The sequence below is a fragment of the Ornithorhynchus anatinus genome, chromosome 16 (assembly GCF_004115215.2).
Source record: "Ornithorhynchus anatinus isolate Pmale09 chromosome 16, mOrnAna1.pri.v4, whole genome shotgun sequence".
Lineage (NCBI taxonomy): Eukaryota > Metazoa > Chordata > Mammalia > Monotremata > Ornithorhynchidae > Ornithorhynchus > Ornithorhynchus anatinus.
In genome coordinates this window covers 29,134,369-29,157,511 of record NC_041743.1, presented here as the reverse complement: position 1 = coordinate 29,157,511, position 23,143 = coordinate 29,134,369, and the positions used below count along the sequence as shown (strand labels likewise).

Here is a 23,143-nt window from a genome sequence, read left to right as displayed (position 1 = left end):
AAAGAGTGAGGTCTGGGTTGTAGTAGTAAATCAGAGATAAGGTGGGAGGGGGCAGGGCGATTGAGTGCTTTAAAGCCGATGGTAAGGACTTTCTGATTGATATGGAGGTGGATGGGTAACCACTGGAGGTTCTTGAGGTGTGTGGAAACATAGATTGAACTATTTTGAAAAAAAATGACCCAGGCAGCAGAGTGAAGTATCGACTGAAGTCAGGGGAGTCATGAGCCAGGAGCTTAACAAGGAGGCTAATGCAGTAATCAAGGCAGGATAGGATAAATGTATGAATTTACACGATAGAACTTTGGATGGAGAGGAAAGGATGGATTTTAGTGATGTTATGAGGGTTGAATCGACAGAATTTGGTGACAGATTGAATCTCGGGGCTGAATGAGCGAGATGTATAGAAGATACCACCAAAGTTATGGGCTTATGAGACAGGGAGGAGTGTGGGTCTGTATAGAGTGATGGAAAAGTCAAAGGGAGGACAGGGCTTGGGTATAAAGATGAGGAGTTCTGTTTTGTGTTACTTTAGAGGTGTTGCCGAGACATCCAAGTAGAGATGTCCTGAAGGTAGGAGGAAATATGAGACTGCAGAGGAGGAGAGAAATCAGGGTGGGAAACATCCATATAGAGATGGTAGTTGAAGCCATGGGAAGGAATGAGTTTTCCAAAGTGGTGGGTGTAGATGGAGAATAGAAGGGGACCCAGAAGTGCCTCTTGAAAGACTCACACAGGAGGTAGGAGGCCAAGGAGGAGCCCACCAGAGTGGTAGGAAAATCAGAAGAGCACAATGTCAGTGAAGTTCAAGTTGGGTAATGTTTCTTGAAGAATGGGGTGGTCAACGGTGTTGAAGGCAGCCGAGTTGTCTAGGAGAATTAGGATGAAGTAGAGGCCATTGGATTTGAGAGGGCAGTTTTGGTGGAGTGAAGGGGGCAGAAGGTAGGTTGGAGGCAGTTAAGGAGAGAATTGGAGAAGAGGTAATGGAGGCAGCAGGTGAAGTCAGCTGACTCAAATACATGCCCTTGGTTCACTATTAATGGCACTTCACAGTCCCAGACTAGATCTTATCTCTCTCTTAAGATGTCTAGAAAGACCCATCCTACTTTAGCATGATAGGCAGCCTTTCGAGTGGCATTCAAGAAGAGGAGAGAGGTAGAAATGCTAAGTGAACGGATATGTATGTTTGATCCGTGTAAGAACGACTGCTCACATTTAAGAAAACTGAAGTGTTATAGCCATTTCTGCTCACACACCCTACTGCTGCTGTTGATAATTGATGGTCAAGGGAGGAATTGGACTTTCTTCTCCGTTCTCACCTTTAACTGGTAAAAGTAAGCAAATCCAACAAGCTGTTGGTGATTGTTCAGTGAGAAATGGAAAAACATTTAAGAAACGGGAAAACATTCTGCCTTTAGACAGATTGGGGCATTATTGCTCATAGTCATGGATGTTTTGTGCTCATATTTACAGGACTAAATGCCTCATGCCCTGCTGCTACCCGACTGGGCTCTGTTCTCTTCATTGTGCACGTTTCTCTTGGCATTTTGCCTACAAGCTTTCCATTATCTGTACCCTTTATTTTAAAAATATATATATATTATGGCCTTGCTGCTTTTCTTTATTCTGGACACCTCCCTCCAAATCCATCCCCTTCCACTTTTCTATTCTTCTCAAAGTTTGAGAAACATCTTCCTATTACAAAGAACAATCTATGTTTTATTGCCATTTTGCATCCAAATTTCAGGCCCGACATCCCTATTGCCTTTAAAGTGGATTTTACCATGTTTTCAGTGCGTTTTTTCAGATGTTTTATGTTTTGTGTTGGCACGATAATTTGAATTTTAAAGCATTTTGTTTCATAAAGCAATTTATTATGCATCTCTTGGAAAGCTTTGGGATTTTGCCGTTGACGCTAGTGACATACGTAATCCTTCGGCTCTTGTTTCCAGATTCTTTTAGACCGGTCAGTCAACACTAAATCCTGTGGAACGGCTATACAGCCTCTCCTGTTTGCCTATTTACATGTCATTGTATGGAAATGGAAGATTATATCCTGATCCCTCTATAGCCTCATGCGTTTCAGTGACAACACAAATGTGATGATGGAATAGCTTTTCATTAGGCAGGGTGATTTTTGTTATCCTTTTCCCTCCTGCTCGTTCTCTGATGGGTAAATCCAAAATGGTACAACCAGGCCAGGGGAGGGTATAGTAGGGGGCGTGGAGGAGGTGGGTAAGGGAAGAATTCAGTCCTGATTTACCCAGCCTTCCAGTGGCTCGCACCCATTCATTTACATACCCTGCCCTTATGGGGCAGTGGTAGACCAAGCTAGTGATTCCATAGGGTTGAGTAGCTTTCAGCACTAGTCTCTAGTCCGATTCCCCCAGGAGTTGAAGCAGGAATTAGTGCTAGGACCTGTCAAATGCTTGAAAGGGGTTTCAAGAAATGTTCATTCTCCTGATAGACTGTGTCGCTGACAGATGGGCATGTACAGTGTCTTAAATGTTTAGGACCTTTACATTTGTCCTCAGCATGTGTGCACTGTAAAACCCTTTCTTCTAGAGCTAAAAGAAGAGGATGAGAAAGCTAATGCTTTCTCAGAGGCTTGATGCTGCCTCCCCACATGACCTTGGGGTGGAACCTCCCAGCAGCAGGAGAGAGCTCAATAGCCTTGGATCATGCAGGCATATCACCTTCAGGGCTTCTTTCTTTCTCTCCCCTCTCAACTCCAGTCAAGAGTTCTTGGAGTTTACTTCATTCCTCAGCCTCCTTTGGACACCATCCTCTTTGAGCAATCTAGAATGAAGACGTGGTGGGGAATCCATGCCGGACCGTACATAGCTCACCCCAAACTGGCATGATCAGAAATGGCCTTAAAGTTTTGGGGGCTTGACCTCCTTAATTCTCCTTCATCTTTTGCTTTGTTGTTCCCATAGGCTGGTCTCGCAGTGCCTTTTCAAGCAATATGTTGCATGTTATCTTCAATGCACGGTCCCACATCTGATAGTAAACTGCTTCTGTGTCATTACCTTGCTTCCAGTAACGTAAAAGATCCTGCTGGTAGGACCTGCCATAACACCAGCTCAGTTTCACATCATAAATGAAATTGCTGGAGGTTGATAGAGTAGGAAGGAGGGAAAAGGTCCTGGAGAAAATTTGGTCAGAAAGGAGGATTTCTCATCTCCTCCCTTCCCCAAATTCTCCACAGCAAAAACAACACATGCGCGCTCTCTTGCTCTCTCTTGCGCTCTCTCTCTCTCTCTCTCTCTCTCTCTCTCTCTCCCTCTCTCTTATCTGATCCCTGGGCTCACAAAAAGTCTCCAGGCCTTTTGCCTCCTCTTCCACCCCCTTCTCAACATTGCTCTTTCTCATTAGTGTCCAGGGGTTCTGCCCTAACTCATGTTTTCCTTAAGCCCTGTGATAGAATCCGTGGTAGATAATCAGTAGAATTGGTGACAAGAGAATTGGATAGATCATGACAGGAGAGTTAAGGAGCTTTCTGCTGACCACATGTGTTTCTAGACGTGAAATCGGACTCAGTGTGAACACCTCAATGTGTTTTCTCTGTAAAGCAGGGCTCTGTACAAAACCAGGACTCTCTAACAACGCAGCCCTTGCATTATAGGAAGACTTACTGGACCTCTTTTCTATATGGACCCAATCAACTACTGTCCCGGAAAGTAGACAGTGGGGCCTGAAAAGTGGCAAGATTTGGTTGTTGAGAGACCTAGGGAGTTGATAACACCAACAAAGATGTTTCTTCACATTCTTTTGTGCACAAGGCCTGTGTGGATCAGGGCTTTGTCTCCAAGTAGGACATTTTGAAGGGTCAAGCAGTAATTTGTAGGGGACCAGAATTCTCTTCACTTAATAGGACCAATCTGATGTTAGTTTGCCTTTCCGTGGTCACAGAGAGTGTTACCTTGAGTTATTAACAGGTTGTGTGTAGTAGAGTGTTTTCCTACCAAGGGCTTTTCTCCTTCTTTCAAGCCCGCCAGGAACAATTTTTGTATTTTGACTTTGGAAGATGACTGAAGGTGAGCAGCTGCTTTTCTGCCTGCATTTCCCTTTCCAGATGTCAAGGGATGTGGAATCTGAAGAAAAGGAGCTGGGAGAAAAGGCATATCAGAAGAAAAAGAAACAGTAGATCAGGCTCAGGTCTATAGCTCTGTCAAATATGTGTGTGTGTGTGTATAGTTGACAGAACTATAGATTTTAATCTATTCTGAATCTATTTAGCAGCAATTGGAGAAGATTTTGGATTTCTTCTTTTCTCTGTCCTGATCAGAGGATGAATGATCTCTTATCCCTCTATGTCTTAGAAACCTTGGCACCCCTTTTTTCTCTTTAGTCTTCTTGAAATAGTATATTTGCTAAGCCACCCACACATTCAGAAGGCCATTAAACATCTTCCCTAGACAATTTAGACTATTCAGGGTGTGTCAGGGTGGGGGATAAGATTTCAAGCAGTGAGGAAAGTCATAATGTCAAAAGAGTGCCCAAAGGCCCTTATGTCATATTGAACCTGAAGACCCTAGAAGAAGCTACAATGTTCCCGGCTGCTTCAGAGCTTTACTCCAGCCTCCAGAACATTTTACCTAAACAACACTCTACTTGTCAGCCTCACTCAACTGCATGGTGGAGAGTTTCTTCTGGAGCAGACAGACTGAGCAGGAGGAACGAAGAGTAGGTGCCAGGAGTTCTGCATGATTTTGCAATTCAACTTCAAAAAGGGCATTCACCGTTTTGCTCTGAACATTTCAAGAAGTATAAACAGTTTAACATATGCTTAGAACCCAAGCCCAAAGTAAACCTCATAAGTGGGCTTTAGCCAAATTTATTGAAAGAAGAGGGCTCATATCTAGGGAAAGTTGGCCTAGTTCCCCGCTGTCTAGCCACCTCTCGCTATATGAGGTCTTATCTTGACATCCTTCTTTCTGTTCCCTCAAGCTAACATCTTGCTTAGGTACTTCAATTCCCATATCTCTTATGCTAGGTTTTCCAAGACAGAAACATCGGCTTCCTTAAGCCTTTGCTTCCCCGTCTGGGAACTCAGAGAAATACAGGTGATTTTAATACTGTTTTCTCTAGCCAGAGCATCCTTCTATTTTGAGCAGAGTCTAAGAGGGAGCAATTATAAGTTCTCCAGGGGATACAGAGATCGGCTTTGGGGCTGGGTGGGAGGGGGGCTTGTAGAGCCCAGAATCCCCCTGCTTATTTTTAAGCAGCATCCATAGAAAATCAGAGGTAAGTTTGATCTTCAGTTTTAGGGGGGAAAGGAACATTCCCTAATATATTTGTCTCAAAATGGGACGATTTGAAGGGTCAAGCGGTATTTGTAGGGGGCCAGAATTATCTTCACTCAGTAGAACTAAACTGGGGTTTGTTTGCCTTTCCATGGTCATAGAGTGGGTGACCTTGAGGTATTAACATGTTGTGTGGAGTAGAGTGTTTTCCTACCCAGGTCTTTTCTCCTCTAAAAAGTTCTTAGATGGGATTCTAAGTGTTTTGGTTCTCTCCTTCAACTAAAATTAACAAAAGTCCTTTTTCATCTCCAATGATGGAATCGCGTACTTCCTTTCAAATTTGCCTTTGAACCTCTTACTTCTTCCAGGCTGTAACAGTTGTAGTTTCAGCTGGGCCAGGCGTGGAAGTAGTTATAGAGAGGGTTTAAATGAAGAGCAGAAATATCTTTCAATTCTTTCTCAGAATGGGACCCTGAACTGCCTTTGCAAACCACCTTACCTTCTTCCACCATATACCACCTTTTATTGTTCATTCTTCTGGCAGGAGTGCCTAGTGGATCCCTAATAAATAATAAACAACAAGAAGCCGCTGGACTGATAGCAGCAATCCATTTATTGTTCATCATCTCCTCCTTTTCCGATGAGCAATAAGCAAGCTTGGCCCCCAGTATTTCTGGAAGTAATTATCTCATATTTTATATATTTCACATAGGGGAAGAAGAAGAAGAGGAAAAGGGACAAGCAACCAGGAGAGACTAATGGTAAGTAAGTTAGTTCGTAGCAAATAAATCTTGGACACCCCCCTATAGTATATCTGTTTTGGATCTTGGGGGAGGCAAAAGGAATCAAGGGCCGGGCTTTGGGTAACCCATCCTAGCTAGGTTTTTTGTTAGTTAATTTTTAATTGCTTTATGACTGGCCTTTAAAAGCTAGTAACTTTCATTGTTGCATGAAAAGCACATTGTAATACTAGTGGAATGTGTTTAAAAATAATTGTGAAGCCATTAACTACAGAGCAGTAGGCACGCCTATGCCACCGTTTATAAAACATCTGCTTAGTTTTCTAAGGGTGTGTGTGGGTTTGTGTGTGGCTGTGTGTTGCGTGGCTGTGTGTGTGTAGGGGTGGGTGGGTGTGACCAGTCGGCATGTCTTGTGTGTTTGATTCTAATTTGGGCTGTTCTTATATGTTCTGATGCATGCCTTTACAGTGGTAAATTGTGCCCATTTTAAATTAAGGAGGTTTGTCATTTTCTAGAGGAAATTAGAAATACTGCATAGGCAATCTCAGAGCCCATTTGAAGAAGCCCAGACTTTAAACAAATATTTTTGAAGACTTTGTATAATTTGTTCTTTTTTTTCAGAACACAGCGAATGTTTCCTAAATCCTTGCCTTTCACTTCCTCCGATTACAGGTGCTAATGTCATTTTGAGTAATTAAAATAGTTGATAAACTGCTTTTTAATTTTTCTTGCCATTATAGTTTTATTAACATTGAACACGTTTGACATTCTTTAAAATGACCATCCACATGTTTTTATATGTTTGGTAGCTTTTTACTTTTTAAAAAAATTTTGTTTAACTTTGATTTTGTTTTTTTCATAACAGTTGTTGTTAAACAGTGATGAAAGTGATTCAGAATTGAACTAACTGTGCAATTGAATATGCAGTATTTCTTTAAAGAGACTGGTAAAGAATGGAAGGAATTCAATAATAAACCTCCTTAATCTAATGGCATTTTTCGTTGCTCCCACTAAGTTTTCTCATGCAAGCATGCATATGCAGTATGGCTTTTTTTTCTTTAGTTTCATTATTTTTATTTTCATTTTTCTCCTTTTGCTTTCCTGCTCAGCCATTAAATTGCAGTCCACTAGTTTTTACTGACTCAATGCCTGCTTCATGCTGCTATCAGTTTCTGGCTGAACTAATGTGTCCATTCTGCATTCTGCTTATTCTTATCCATTCTTATCTTAACATTAAAGAAAACAGAAAAAAAAAGGAAAAAGAAAAAAAAAGTTGAATGTTCCAAAAGCTGCAATATCCCAAAATGTACAATATTCTTTCCTTTTTTTTTTCTTTCTTATTTTATTCCTTTCTGGTTTGTTTGTTTGTTTCCAAACTATTAAACTGTTTAAACTGGAAGAGAAAAGCATGTTAAGGATCTCACTTCCTTCCTCCGCTTTCTTTTCTTCTTGAAAAAAAATAAAATAATCAAAAAATAAAAAGGAACACCAACCCAAACAATCCTTCGAAAGAAATTTAGCCATGTGACTTCCCAATATCTATTCGGTCCAATCCCAGAGACAGTCCTTGAGAAAGGGATACTGCAGCTTTAGTTGCAACAGCTAATTTCACAAGTTGACTAAAGAATGTGATTTTCACTTTTTTTTAACTTTTAAAAATCAAAAGTCAATATTTTGCAATTGGTAACTGGGTCATTGATTTATTCCCTTTTTTATTTTTATTTTTTTCTTATTTTGATCTTTCTCTTTTTCCCCCTTTTTCTCTTCCTCCCTCTCCCTCTCTCTCTCTCTCTCTCTCTTTCTCCCCTCTCCTTTCTTTTTCTCTCTCTGCTCGCTTCTTTCTTGAACTCATTCAGACCTGAGCGCTCCTAAGAAATGCCGAGCGCGCTTTGGCCTTGATCAACAGAATAACTGGTGCGGCCCCTGCAGGTGTGTATAGTTTTCCCAGACTCGCTATGGCTGGTTTGCAGCTGGTTTATTTGGTACTTTCCCCTTTTCTGCCCTGTTGCTTTGTAGCTCTGTGTTGTGATCTTAGCAGACACAAGGGAGTGGGGCACAGCCACACATGATCGTCTCTGTGAGGGATTTTGCTTTTTCTTCTTGCTGCTGCTAGCCAAATGCCACTGTAAAACAACAGCATCAGCCGTCACTCTATCTGGTCATTGACAGCAATTACAAGTCTCTCCCTCTCTCAAGGATGTTTCCTTCCATCTAAATGTCTCCGACACCCTTCAGTACTGCAGCCAAGAGTGTTGTTCAGTGTTCAGTGGTTTGGATGTTAGCGCTGGCCTAAGTGGAACAAATAATGTCACATTTCTTTCTCTCTTTCCTTCCCTCTGTCGTTCCTTTTTTTTTTCCTTAGATTCACCAAAGTCTCTTTCCTTTTGTGTCCTTGGTGAGGGGAGATTACCAAATAAAACTGAGGTGATTTAAAACAAATAGCTGTAGTAGCTAAGATTTCACATCCAAATGAGCACTGTCCACCATTGTATTGTATTTTTTGTGTTTACCTTATGCTAACAGATGCAAATACTCCAAAGAAGTGTCGGGCATTGTTCGGGCTTGACCGACAGACTTTATGGTGCAAACCGTGCAGGTATACTACTACCGTTAGGCCTTGGGGAAATCAAAACATTCTGTTCTTTTAGTTAGTATGATTTGTTTTATCCTTTCCCACCTACTCCCCTGACTACCACTAGCATCAACGGCTAATAATCCTTATCCTGGAAATTCCTTGCTAATTTAATTCTGTTTCCTTTCTCCTCCCTCCCCCCCCCCTCTCTGTCTCTCTCTCTCTCTCTCTCTGTCTCTCTCTCACTCTCTCTTACCCACAACATCTCCCTGGTGGTAAAACTGGGAACAATCAAACCTTGAGGTGCACAAATCGGCATCTATACTTTCACTCTTAGAGAGCTGGCACATTTCAGGCGGCCGTAGCCCTTGAATGCTTAGAGTGGGTGTATACTGGACGTACATATCCAGTTTCCACCGGTTAAACGATTGAAGGATCTGCAGCAGTGGTATTCTATCCTGAAAGTAGCTATCAAGAGCCAGTGTTAGCGGCTCATTGTGCATCCATCCAGTTGACCTTCTGGTAAAGTGGTGGGCACTGAGTCAACACGAGCTTTTGGAAATGGTTTTTCAAAAAAAATATACACTTTTCATAAAGATGAGTAAATACACTTTGCTGATGATGCTTTATGGAGCCAAAACGAAACGGTGCATGGAATAGTACATACCAGCTGAGGAGCTGTAAATCCTCTGAGTAACAGGAAAAGAAAATTGTTCTGTCAGTAGGCCTGCAGGATAATTGTTGGTGCTTCAAGGAAGCCTGTAACACAAAGGAATCCAAATGAAAAGCCCCTGTTTCTACTGCAGGTTTAAATCAAACCTGTAACGCCACGTTTCACTCAGTAGGTACTTCTTTCTTGGTGGAGGGATACCAACTAGTTCTCTTGTCTCATTCCTTTTCCTTAATGACCACATTTGGTTAAATTTGTTGTTTCTTTATTCTGATACAAGCAGTCTTTGAATTTGGAATCTTATGATGGTAGGTATTTCAACCCCCAAACACTCTTCTCTGTATGTAGTGCTTCCTGTGTCACCTTTCCTTCCTGTTCATGCCCTTGCCATGTGCTTCATGTTGTTTAGATTCTAGACCAGATGTTCATCACATTACGTGCATGCCCACAAAATCCCTGTTTTCTCTGGTACCAGTACAGAAAAATTGAAAAAGTCCTATATGTTGAAATGTCAGGCAGGCAAAGGGAAAGTGTAGTTATGGATCCAAACCTCTAAAGATGGCACTTGGCTTATCTGACGCATTAATCAGTACTTAGTACGGTGCCCAGCACTTAGTCCAATGCCTGGAACATAGTAAGAGCTTAACAGATGCCTTAAAAAAACAAAAAAACAAGATGCTCACAAATTAGCATTGAGTGAGAGAATGCATGCTCGGTACAGAGCACCATGAGTGAGCAGCAGACACATCCATGCAGGAAGTCAGAGTCAGTGTAAGTGATAAAAAATATTTAGAAAACCACCCTTTCAAATGACTAGAGAGCTCCAAGACAGCTGGTAATCACTTTCCCCTCTGAAGTGCTAAGCATCTCACTCTGATGATAGCTAAGAACCCAGTAGCACCCAGTAGCAGCTTGTTTAACCACATCAATAGATGCCTTATCTGCCCTAAAGATAACATATCTAATTAGTATTAAACTCGGTATGCTGAGTGGGTAGACATCTAGCATGGCAACCTGTTCTGTGGCCTATCACTTTTTGCCGTTTAGGTTTGCCGACGAAAGGGACTTTTGATTAGCAAAGAGACCTTTTATTTGATCTAGAGGATTAACAGTGTTGTTAATAACACTATTGTGTGGCGGGAAAAAAATAGAAAAGGAAAGAAAAAAAGTTTAAGGGGGAGTTTGGGTATATTCATTTTCATTCAGAAACTGTTGCTGCAAGATAAATTTGGCACCTGTTCATACATTTTACTTTACATGGCCGGGGTCACCCCCATTCAAAGGTAGATCTTTGCAGCAAACTTTAAATGGCTTGATGTACTTAAAAGTGCTCCAGGCCTTACAGATTAGGCTCGTGGAAATAATCTCCTTTTCCATTCCCAATCCAACTGTTGGCGCTTGATGTTTTCAAATCGCGGTTTTCTGGAGTGAAGATGTGAGGGTTAGGGCTAGGGTCAGGCTGTAAAGACAGAGACTCTGCCATTGGAATAGAAATCGAGAGAAGCCCTTGGTCATAGGAAACGAGAACCCAGCAAACCCTCTTCATTATTCACGGCTTTCATTTCTAGCAACAGCAGTGTCATCAGTTTTCAGGCTGCCATTATCATCTCTTAGGGGCAGGATTCCATCACCCCCAAAGAGTTTAGCAGAATGAGCAGTATATTCTACCTCAGAGGGTTAGCATTCCAAAGATGTGACCGGCAACATCCTTTAAGCTACTTTAACTCTCTGTAGCTCTTCTGAAGGCCAGGGAGAATGTGCAAACCAATACCCACAGGAAGTGCATGCTTGGAGTCTGGGGAGCAGCCAGAGGGGCAACACTAGGTGATGGTTCTCCGTTTTGGGGGAATGTACCTCTATTGCTGTATTCTGGCAGAAGTAGGGGCTGGCTGCCAGCTGAACCAATTGGACCAAGTCAAGTTCCCTTAAGAAACAAAACCTGTTGGAAAGTTGCATTGGTTTCCTGAGAAGAGAACTGAGGCTCAGAGACACAAAGTCATTCCAGCTGCCTTCAATTTAATCATCTTCTAGAAACGGCCCTCTGTCATTCCTTGGGCTCAGAGTTCAGTTTTTAAATTCCCATTCTACCACAAGCTGCCCAGTTTCCCCCTAGAAGCAGTAATGACTTTTGAGGGGAAAATATTTTAACGAATTCCAGCAAAGTGAAACTCTTAGCTTACAAATGTGGGTTTCCAATTACATTTTCTGTTTGGGACCCCCAAGCAAGGTTCTGTTTCGAGCCCACCAAGTTGATTTTTTTCCTCCCATCTTTTAACTTTGCTCTAATATAGCATGGTATGCTGCCTGACGTTACTCACCTTTCTCCTCTTTCTCAGCCTTTCTCATTTTTTCATTCTATTTCTTTCTGTCTTTTTTTCCTCCTTCTCTCCATAAATACGTAAAATGCATGAACATCTTAGATTTTAGCATGTTTCAAATCTGCAGGCTAAGGTGGTTAAAACTCTAAGAGCCTAACCATATATCTTACTGTCTGGGACTTGAGCAGAACCTCAGCCTAGTGTCTGTCTCCGAACCGTGGAGCTTTCCAGAAATCAGGATGAGGGCAAGCTTCCAGCCACTGACGTGAGGAGTCCCCTGAGGACTGATGGATGCAATTGGTTTCCTTGAGGCAGCAAAAGGCCCCGAAGCAGAATTCCTTCCCTCACTCACCCCTCACCCTTCACTCTTCTTTCCCCTCCCATTTGCCTCAGCCCCCATGAGCCTCGCCCAGAGGTCATGATGAGGGATCCCAGATGAAGTGGGGAGTTAATCCCGTCCGATTCAAGAAGCCGTTAACCTCGTGCGGCAGCAGCTGCCCAAACCTGGTACCGTCTCTACGATGCTGTAGGTAGAAAGAAGCTGCTCAGTGGTACTTAAATGGGAGGTTTACCGAATTGGTTTCTGATGCCAGGAGGTTCTAGGTGAACTTTGGCCAATGAACCCCAGAGAATTCAGTGGCGCTGAAGCACTTTCAGGAACCAGCTGTTTGATGATGAGATCCCTTTTCCACCATATCTTATTCGACCGAACCTGTAACGAAGGGTGAGATGTGTTCAGTCACGTGCCTGATTTCTTTGTTCAGTTGCTAACTTTGTCCTTCGCAAGACAAGGGAGAGGTTCTGAAATATCACTTCTGTTTCTAAGTGGATACCAGGAAGGGGAAGTTTTATTTTTGTTTGCAAGTTGATCTTTCTGACAACACTCGGTGGAAACAGAAATCCATGGTGATCGCTCATCTGCGGACTTTCCTTTTTAATTATTGTTACTATTATTACTACTATTATCATTTTCTGTTGCGTCCTCACTGAGACTTGATTCCCGCCTCGCCATGTTAATTATGTGAAAGGCCTTATATCAAATGATCAGCACATCCATAAATGATAATCTCCCTCTCTACTTCTCCCCACTCGACTTGGCATCCCCACTGGTGGGGAGGGGGGTGGGGAAATCAAGTTTTAACTTAATTTAATCCACAACCTGCAGGCCATAAAACCAGTTATTCTTGTTACTTTGGATCATTTTCTGTTTATCTCCTTCTTCCCCTTTTTTATCCTATTCTACCTGTTTTGTTTTATTTCTCCTCTCACCTGACTCTGACCTCTCTTGATTTGGTGCGGTTCTTAACAGACAGAGCCTGAAATATAATTTCAGCTCCGGCAGCTTCGTGTTGATGGTGTTCTAAAGCCTTTAAGTCTCTCACTAAAGCAGCCTTCAGCTGTATGGGCTACACAGTCAGCATTTTCAAAATTTGATAGTGATAAGAGGCACCGAGGGAAGGTCCTTTGGAAAGGCTAAAGGGTGAAATGGAGAAAGGGTTGATGGGGTGGAGGGTGGAGAAGACAAAGCTGAAAAGCCCAGTGGAGAGAGGTTAGCGATTCAATTCGAACGACCCCGAAATCCAACTGGGAAAAATTCTAAGTCTAAGGACAGGTGCCCCATCATATGGTGACCTTAAAAAGGGTGCACCGTGGAACCTCTGTCTGGGCCTGTTGGGTGGCGGGGGATAGCGGCTGCGTGTCTCCCCTTCTTTTTGGAATCATCAGAGTTAGAGACTGGGGGGCAAGGGATTTGGGGCTCGGGGGGACCAGGGGGACCAGGGGAGCGGGGAGGGCTTCGCAGTTTAGCTCATGTTCACACCCAGCAAAAATTTAAGTGCTGTCCAAGTTCTGGGTGTCGGTGTGACACGCGCAGGGCCTTAGCTAGAGGACATCGGCTCGGCTCCTTGCAGTAGATAACTCTCTCCATTCGCGTCTTTGCCCTTTATTCACAGATAACTCTCTCCCCCTGTTTCTAGGAGAAAAAAAAAGTGCGTTCGCTACATACAAGGTGAAGGCAGCTGCCTCAGCCCACCCTCTTCAGATGGAAGCTTACTAGACTCTCCTCCTTCTTCTCCTAACATGCTAGGCTCCCCTTCCAGAGACTCAAAACCACAGACTGAACAAACACAACCTCTCTCGCTCACATTGAAACCCGACCCCCTGCCACACCTCTCGATGATGGCTCAGCCGTCCCCTCTAATCTTGACCCAAAGCGCCAACGGCAAGCCCAGCGCCCTGCCTGCCGCCCACTGTCCGAACGGAGCCCTGGACCCACAGCCCGCCATTTTGCAGCCTCCGGCCGCCCCCCCGCCGCCGCTCGCTCAGCCTTCGACGTCCTCTTTACATTCCCACAGTTCCCTGGCCGGGGCCCAGGCCCAGCCCCAGCCCCTCTCCCTTGTAACCAAGTCTTTAGAATAGCTTTAGCCTCTCTAGCCCTGGATGTTTCGGTTCCCTCTCCCACCCACCTCCCGCCCCCCCTCCCCCCCCTTTCGGTTTTGTTTTCGGTTTTGAGGATTCGTTATTCTGTTTCGTTTTTCTGTCGGTTTGAATTTTGTGCCGCATGGCTACATTAGTTGATGTTTATCGAGTTCATTGGTCAATATTTGACCCGTTCTTATTTCAATTTCTCCTTTTAAATATGTAGATGAGAGAGAACCTCATGATTCTGCCAAAATTTTTATCAACAGCTGTTTAAAGTCTTTGTAGCGTTTAAATATATATATATATATATACATAACTGTTATGTAGTTCTGATAGCTTAGTTTTAAAGACTGATTTAAACAAAGAAGCAATTTTGAAGCAGCCCTTGAAGAAGGCGTTGGTTCTTTATTATTTGTATTAAATACGAGCTTGCGAACCAATCATTTTACATCTGGTTTTTAAACCATAAGGGCACAATGAATGCAGTGTGCCATTACCTTTTTCCTTGTGTGAAACAACTTTTATTGTGATGTTACTTGTTATTGTTTAAATGTACAGAAACAAAGGGTTAAAAATGTGTTAATATACCTTGTTCCATGGTGTTGTTCTTTTTAGGGGAGGGGGTGCTACTCAACAATTAAAAGTATCACAACGCTATTGGACCAGTAGTATTTATTGCTTTAGAGATTGCTTGTTGTATCTGTATGTTGTCCCTTTTAAAATATGTTTTCTTTTTTCTTGAAACATTGTATAAAGTTTTTTTTTCCCCCTTAGTGTAAGCATCTTATATATAACTACTCATTTGTACAAGGTTTTTAAGTTTATATAAAAATGTGTATATATATATTTTTTTGTTATGTTTTGATTTTTTTTTGTTGTTTGGTTTGTTGTTTTTTTTTTGTGGCTGTTATTTTTGCTGTATGAAACACAGGTGCCACCAAATGGACATTGTAGATGCATTAAAGGATCAATAGTGTAAAAAGAAAACCAATTGCTTTAAAAGCCATTACGTTAAATAAGACTTGAAAATTAGCAAGGGAATTTTAGCGAAGCTGTTTGAAAAGCAGCCAAAGCATCGGTGACTTCCAGTAGGAACTGCAGTTAAATCCCCTGCGACATTAGGACTGTGGATGGACTGTGTACAAATTTTTATGTGCCAAAATTCTCAGTGACTTTAACTTTCTCCCAATTTTTAATGCTGTAATTTTTGTTCATCCTGTTTTGCTGTGATGTTACATAGGTAGATATGTATGTAGTTTTTAATGTCACCTATAACAAGACGTGTTTGGTAGCAGATTGTCCGGAAAGCATTTAAAATGAAGAGGTATGAACCCTTAAGGGCCAAATTCTGTATAATAAATTACTCATAAAGGAAAAACAGACTGCCACTTTTATGTACCCTTACTACATACAGGTAGGTAGCAAACTTAAAAAAAAAAACTAGGCATGTTGATGTTGCAAAATCGCTGTATAAAGCTGAAAATTGTTCATCTGTTCATTCAGTGCCATTGTAGTTGACATGACGCGATTGTAAAACTGTCTCAGATTTTTCTCTGGTTTATTAAGATGCTAACTATAACATTTTTTGTGAATACTTTGAATGTTTCCTAACAGTTGTGATGTTACTGTTCCGTTTTATGCTCTTATTCCGATTTTCATTTTCAATGGTTTTGGAGCCATTTTTGTAATGAATAAATGTTCATGCTGTACAGTATCTGTAGCATGCAGTTCTGGATTAATAAAAGCAACTTAGTATGTGCAGATAATGGCTTGTCGCTTGTTTCCTTTGACTGCATTTTCACTTAGGGAAAATCAGATCCACTCTAAGTAAGGCAAGAGTTGAGCTCCCAAACCCTTTTCGGTGTTCAGGTTGGTATTTTAGTGGATATTCTGGAAACTCAAGAGCTGGCCCAGAAAGAGCTCTTTTGGGTAGAGTTTCCCTGTCATGTATCACAAGGCATCTTGGGTAGCTCCCCTCAGATATAACCCTGACTTCATATCTTTGACCCATGCTGGAATTCGTTTTGCCCGTCTTTTACAATGCCTTATTCCTACAGAGGTTACTACCTTGTTGCTACCTTCCAGGAAACAGTTGTCCCATTTCAGTGGCTTCTGTACAAATAGCTTTTTGCTGGACTAAGTCAAACTTGGGGTCGATAATTGGATCATATGCCATTTTCATGGCTGACGTCTTGCTGAGAGAATTGAGCATTGTTGACCAAGATGGACTGAAAAGACCAGCTCTTCCCAGGAACACTCTAGGGCCATAATATCTATTCATTTGAAGTCACTTTCTATGTCCACTGGCAAAACCTGAATTTGCCCTCCGTGTACCATGCATTCCTGGGAGTAAGATTTCTTCAAGGTCAAATCTTTCTGTACCAAGTTAAAACCTCTTTTGGGAAATTTGATCCAGCACCATTTTCAAGGCTCATCTGGAAGATGGTGTCAGTGGCAAGGCAACAGATACAGTGGTAAGTTTCTTCATCTTCATTAATGTGACTGTGAAGTGAAAAACAGAATGTCCCTGTGGATTCTCCGTGGAGATGATTCTGAGTCTGCTCTTGATTCTTCCTCTACCACACTTGATGTCCTCCTTTGTCCCTTTCCCGAATTGAGGTTCCATTCTCTCAGGAAAATAAGGGTGAACAAACTGATCTACCTCACCAAGATATTGAGGGGAAAAGTGCATTTCTAGTGGTGAAATATTTACAGGACCTTCAGTTCTAAAGATACTCTAGTGAATCTAAGGTGAGACATTAAATGCTGTTGTAGGAGTTCATATTTTAGCATTCCAGCCCATTTCCAAGATAACTGAGGACCCAGTTATATTTTTTTTCCCTCCCATCTAGCCTGGGAATTTGGACATATCCCAAGCCGTGAAAGGAAGGCAGGCTTTACTTCAGCCTTCAATGATGGTAGAACTGCCTAGCCTGGTGGTTTATGTTAATTATCTCACACCGTTATCTTCAGCCCATGAACCTGCCTTTTCTGTTCCCTGCAGTGTATTCCCTCTGGCTCCAATGTCCTTTCTTCTGATTAATTTCTCCTATAAATGAACCTCTCTGAATTTCCCCTTCTGATATTGCGACTGTTTCTCTCTTCCCCCATCCCCTCTAACCTATTCCTACCCTTGGCTTTTATCTGCCTAGAGTTTTATTTCAGATTGGTGAACATCATTTCGGGCAATAATGTTCAGTAGTGTTTGCTGTGTTTCCAGCCATTCATTTGCAAGGTTGGATTGTTTTTAAGTAAAAAAACAAGAGCCCACTTCCATCAAAGGGAAACTGTTACTCAGCTCCCTGGCTAGGAGTTCATAAAGGCCAGAAATTCCTTGGCAGGAGTCAATCTTATGTGCAAAAAGGCAGGATGGGATACAGTTGATTTTTTTTGTTTCTGAACAATGAAGAATGCTGTAGATTCAGCCTCTACTTCAGACCAGGTTTGAAGTCTCATTGGTCAGCATTAACAGTGACACATACTGAGAAGAAGCATTGTTTTTTAGAGAGTTCATCTTGGGATCTTTGAACAGATAGGAAGCCTGTGGTCCTGAAAGAAATGATCGTTTGCCCTTCTTTCAAAATGGACTTGTTAATCAGAAGGTCCAGGCTTTTGAAAGCGTAAGAAGCATGGCCTAGTGAAAAGAGCACAGGCCTTGTAATCAGGGGATCTGTGTTCTAATCCTGGCTCTGCCAGTCTGAGGCCCAGTTTCTCTGTGCCTCAGTTTCCTCATCTGTAAAGGGGGATTCAATACCCATTCTTTCTCTTAGATTGTGAGCCCCATGTGAGAAAGGCAGTGCCTGATATAAATATCTTGTAACTATTCTAGCTCCACTACCTTGCAGGACATATAGTAACCACTCAACAAATACCATCGTTATTTTTAGCAGGGTATTTTGCTTTTAAACACATAATTTTTTTTTTAAAGCACTGCTGAGCAAGCATTCCAGCCAAATGGAGACTTCTTTGTCTTGTAGCTTCTTCCTTTGGGCCTCTTTCCTGCCAGGGTCATGCAGGATGTAATGAAATGTTTCAGCAAGATGGTTGCCAATGGCCCCAAGGCTCTGAAATGCCAGCTGTAATTAAAACGGGCTTTTTTCAAAGGATTTGACCATTTGTTCAGGGAGAAGGATACTGCCAAACATTCAGGTTAAGAAATGGAACAAATCATGTGCAAAATAGTGGAAATTTGTAAAGCAGAGTATAACCCAGTATAAAATAGTGGGAGTTTAGAGAAGGATCAAGACTATATGAGCAAGTGTGTGCGCACACGGCCGACTTCGACATGCTGATTTAGAGAACATCATCATATATATGGCAAAATTCCCCAAGCAAATAGCGTAACCATCAATACCTTGTTCTCCCTCCTATTTAGACTGTCAGCCCCGTGTGGAACAGGGAATGTGTCCAATCTGATTATCCTGAATCTACCTCAGGACAATGTTTGACATATAATAAGCACTTTGAGAAATACAATTTTTATTATTAATAATCTCTCACTCTCTGCTCTCTTGCCTCTCACCCATTACTTATGCCTTTCCCTTCTGCCTCCCTACTCAATTTAACCAAACCCCTCTCTTCCTTCCAAGCATTTCTAAACAGATACCATGCCAGAAAATTGTTTCCCAGTGAATTCCCTCATCTTTCAGAGCATGCCATCACCCCAGCACTCTTATACGCATCTGTTATGTCATTCATGCATCCCTTTGTTATCATGTCTGTCCTCACCCTGACTAGTTTATGCCACTTGTCTTCCCCATTTGATTTGAAGTTCTCTGTAGCATTTACACTGCATGTTTCAGCTAGAATGTTTTTGGGAAATGGTGAAGCGCCAGTCAGAGAACATGAGCCGGACTGGATGTGATACATTCAGGTGCTGGAAAAAATAGTGCTGCATACCTGAAGCATCGAACCCAGAAGAGTGGGAAATGTGTCTAGCAACTCCGTTATAATGTACTCTCCCCATCACTTAGTACAGTGGTCTGCACATTATAAGTGCTCAATAAATGCCACTGATTCATTTAACTTTGAATGTAGGGTTTTGCAAGAAGGCAACCTCTGTGTTATCTATCAAGCAGTGATATTTATTGAGCTCTTACTGTGCACAGAGCACTGAACTAAGAGCTTGGGAAAGTACAATATAATCTAGACAAGAACTCTGCTCCTATTGCTAACTCTGTTTGCGATCCCATAATCTGGATTGAGTTTTAAAGAGCAAATTCTCCCATCTGCCTTCAGGCAGTGTCTTTGGGAACTCGGATGGTTTAGATAATTTGCAAATCAGGGCAGTCAAATTGCACTTATTCTAGAGGACCTGGATGTCCAAGGAAAGAGAGGCTATGGAGGGTCCTCACCTAGTCTGGGGCAAGTGATCAGTCTCTCTGAAACTCAGTTTGCTCTTCTGTAAAAGGGGGGCACAAGAATGCCACTGTTTCCCCTTTTCCTCAGAGCAGCAGTATGAATTTTAAAGACATGTGGGTCACTTGTGTGTGTAGTTGGGGTAACCCCAAAGTGCCCGTCTCATCAGACCACTGGCTTCCATCCAGACGAATAGGGAGGTGATAGTAACATTGGATTCTTTAGCCTGAAATGCTCCTTCCACATTGCTTAAATTCAGGTAAGACCTCCCTCATCTGAGATCTGGCCCATCTAAAAACCTCTGCCTGATATTTAGAGGTCTTTGGGGAGTATTTCTAGGGTAATATAGAAAGCACACAAGCCAATATGTATGTTAATATCTATGCTGGTATATGTAGTGCTTTATGTACTTATGGGAGTTGTATTAAATTCTCATTATCCAGTCTTCATTATGAGGAAATAACTAGGTAGAACAGGAAAGACACTGTGGAAACACTGAAGAACCTGACAGTCAACTATCAGTCTTTTCAGTTTAAACTCCCATCTCCATCAGCATCATCATTTTGGATATGTTACTAAAAATTATCTGTGGCATTGGTATAGATACAAGATAATCAGGTCAGACATGATAAACACTACAGTATTAACAGTTACATCAGTAATGATTATAACTCATCTAGTTTGTGACTAGATTGAAAGCTCACTAGATTGTAAACTTGTGGGTCAGGCTCATGGCCACGAACTCTGTAACACCCTCAAAATTGCACAGTACAGTGCTCTGCATACACAGTTAAGGGCTCAGGAAATGCTATTGATTGATTGATTGATTGATTGATTGATAGAAGTGAGTTTTTCTCCAGAGAGTTGTCTTAAAAGTGGTACTTCCATATTTATTTTAAGGATCTTGAAAACCATTTCCTGAACTTGAAGTATTATTTAGTAATGCTTATTGTTGGATCCATTCTATGCAGTAAAGCTTTTTTTAAAAAAAAATTACCTTAAAGCTGCATTCATTAAGTAAAGTAAGTAATAACACTAGCTATTGCTTCCATCTGGTGTATTGGGTCAGGCAGAGAAGCTAGTCAAGGCATCTTAAAGTCAAGCATTTATTTTCCATTAGCGTTATAAATCTCATTTTTCACTTAGTGTATGGAATTTTAAAAAGTTAAAGTGTAAGCAGTTGCTGACTCAATAAACCAGTGCCACATGGTTTTAAACTTAGGGAAAAAATTTAGAGTCCTATTAGTTTTATTAGACTATAAAAGGATGTAAGGGAATTCAGCAGTGAAAATAATAGTATGGACCATTGGAACAGTCATGAAAATAAATAATAATAAAAAAGATTGAATTCCTGTTCATGGGTGAGGCAGAATGCTGACTTGAAAATGCAAGTATTACCCTGGCTTGTGTGTTGGGGATGCTTCCTCTTCCCCTGGTCCTCTGACTGTAACAGTAACCTGGTTGAGGTCAGGGTTGGGGATAGGTGAGTTGCCAGGCAGAAAATCTGTAACTTGAATTGTGGATTTGTTTTTTTGTTTGTTTATTGCTATGTTTGTTTTAATGGTATTTGTTAAGTGATTACTCTGTCCAGTCATCCAGGAAGAAGCAAGGTAATCAGGTTGGACACTGTCCTTGTCCCACATGGGGCTCAAATACCTATTCTCTCTCCCACTTAGATTATGAACCCCATGTGGGACAGTGCTGTGTCTGTCTTGATTATCTTTTATCTACCCCAGCGCTTAATATAGTGCTTGGCTCCTAACAAATGCTTAACAAATATTATCATTATTTTTACCCCAACCCGATAGATGAGGGAGCAGACTTAGTTCAATGCTCAAGGGCAAAATCACACAGCAAATACATCACAGAACCAGGACCAGAACTGGGCTCGCCAACCGACCACCCGACCCTCTTGTCTTCTCCACCACGTTTTGGGATGGCAGATTCTGAGATTGCGGAGCCCAGGCTTTCATTTCCAGGGAAGGAGTTGCTGTTCTCATTCAGTTTTTTTCTTCACCCACAGGAAATCCTGGCCACTGGCCCAGGGCATAAGGCTTCAGTTTAACCTTTAATGTGGATTGGATGGATCAAGGAGTCAAATAGAATAGGACAGCTAATCTTCCTCTGTCCTCTAGAAAAGGGATTCAGCTGACTGCTTCCATAACCAACCAGTGAGAGAGCCTCACAGCCATTAAAGAGACATAGCACAGGGAGGTGGGGTGGAGAGGAGGAGGGGTAGAGAGGGCGGTACCTACACCACTCCGTGGATTGGGTTTTCAGGTTAGAGGCTTGTGTATTGGTGGATTGGCCCAGAATGTTGCAGATGCAGGAAAAGCAAAATTAATCTGGATGGCTGGACACCCAACCATACAAGCTGCTTTTTTAGCCCCAGGAGATATAGTCTTAACCCACCTTTATTTTACTGAATTAAACCCAAGACAACTTTGAAAAGAACTTTATTTACTTGCAGAATCATCCCAGTAGCAGATTCAGCAGAAATTGTATTGTGCAAACCTAGGCACTTACATTAGTGTGCACATGTGGGTGTGTGTGGGTGTGTGTGTGGGTCGTGTGCGTGCCTGTGTGCATGCCTGTGTGTGTGTGTGCGCTTGCGTACTTGAAAATTGGCTGACATTGTCTTTCTCTGCTCATATATCCCCTGCTGATTTCCTCTGGAGTTCTCAATACCTTTAATCTGTTTCTCTTCTTCTCCTCCTCCTCCTTCTCTCTACCTCTTTCCAATTTATATAATGGCACATTATATAAAATAGCTAAGCAGGTGGTATTTTTAAAGACAGTGAACATTTTGGGGCCTAAATTTGGAAAGAAACAGATGGATTTTTAAGACTCGGTGCTTTTCCTATGAATAGTAACCGTTGTTCTCCTCTGCCTTTAAACACCAGTTTCAAGACCACCTCCAGCAACCAATCAGCACTCTGTTATTTAATTATAACAAAATTCTTAGCTCTGTCTGCTGTTGCATGGGCAAGTGGGGGGCACTGGATCAATTTCTGGAGCCAGCCAGACTTGCCAACAATAATTTTCCTTTTCCCAGAAGGCTTCAGAGGCCTGGAGCAGGTTCCAAGTTTCTCCTCTCCTGGCTATTCAGTTTGGGCTCCCTGACAGAGTGTTTGAAAAGGGTTATAGAAAGGCAGATAAATGCACTTCTTGTTGCAGGCTCCTCTGACAAGCCAGGCCTCAAGAACAGTGATCTCATTCCTGCCTCATTATTCCTGGTGCCAGATTTTTTCCATTAACAGGTAATTGAGTAGAAACTAAAATAAGCCGAGTTTGTTTCATCCCCTGCGTTTTCTTTCTTGCGTCTGAAAGAAAAACACTTTAGCGTCATGAGCTCGTAATGTTTCTGAAAATACATTTATGTTTTCGGAGATATTTTGCTCTCCTCAGGTGTCGCAAACCGGCATCGGCAACTCACTTGCTCTTGTTTTCATGAACAGACACCAGCAGGCTTTTTTTTGTGTTTGTGTGTGTTGGGGCAGGGGGTTGGGAAGAGGTTGCTTTTCTTTCTTTTTTAAGTGGATCGCATTCCTCTGAAACGATAAGGCCCACCGCCCTATTTCCCTGACGTGGCCCGCTGCAGTGTGAGAGGTTCCTAGGTACACACATTAGTTTCCTTCAACTGACTTCTTTCAAGGTCCCAGAAGCAAAGTAGCAGCAGGGACCAATTAGATCCCAATCCACTACATAGCCTGCAAGCACAACGAGATGAGCTTTCAATTGCAGTGTGGGGGATTGGCGCTTATACCATCCCATTAAAACAGGGAAACAAAGTTTAGCAGTTCTGCCCAGGGGGATCT

General features: G+C 42.1%; 1 protein-coding gene across 36 annotated transcripts in view; it reads left to right on the top strand.

The window, feature by feature from the left end:
• Window positions 1-15,733, top strand: part of TCF7L2 (transcription factor 7 like 2) — a 197,433-nt gene extending 181,700 nt beyond the window's left edge. For 11 of the 36 annotated variants that reach the window (XM_029080639.2, XM_029080647.2, XM_029080636.2 and 8 more), the window contains 4 exons: window positions 5,959-6,007; window positions 6,608-6,658; window positions 7,843-7,915; window positions 13,523-15,733. In XM_029080639.2, coding sequence (XP_028936472.1) covers window positions 5,959-6,007; window positions 6,608-6,658; window positions 7,843-7,915; window positions 13,523-13,964 — 615 coding nt within the window. In that variant the 3' untranslated portion in view covers window positions 13,965-15,733. Of the gene's footprint in view, window positions 1-5,958; window positions 6,008-6,607; window positions 6,659-7,842; window positions 7,916-8,509; window positions 8,584-9,511; window positions 9,537-13,522 lie in introns of those variants that run through there. The other 25 variants (XM_029080644.2, XM_029080645.2, XM_029080653.2 and 22 more) reach the window with 9 other exon arrangements.
• Window positions 15,734-23,143: the final 7,410 nt, after the last annotated feature.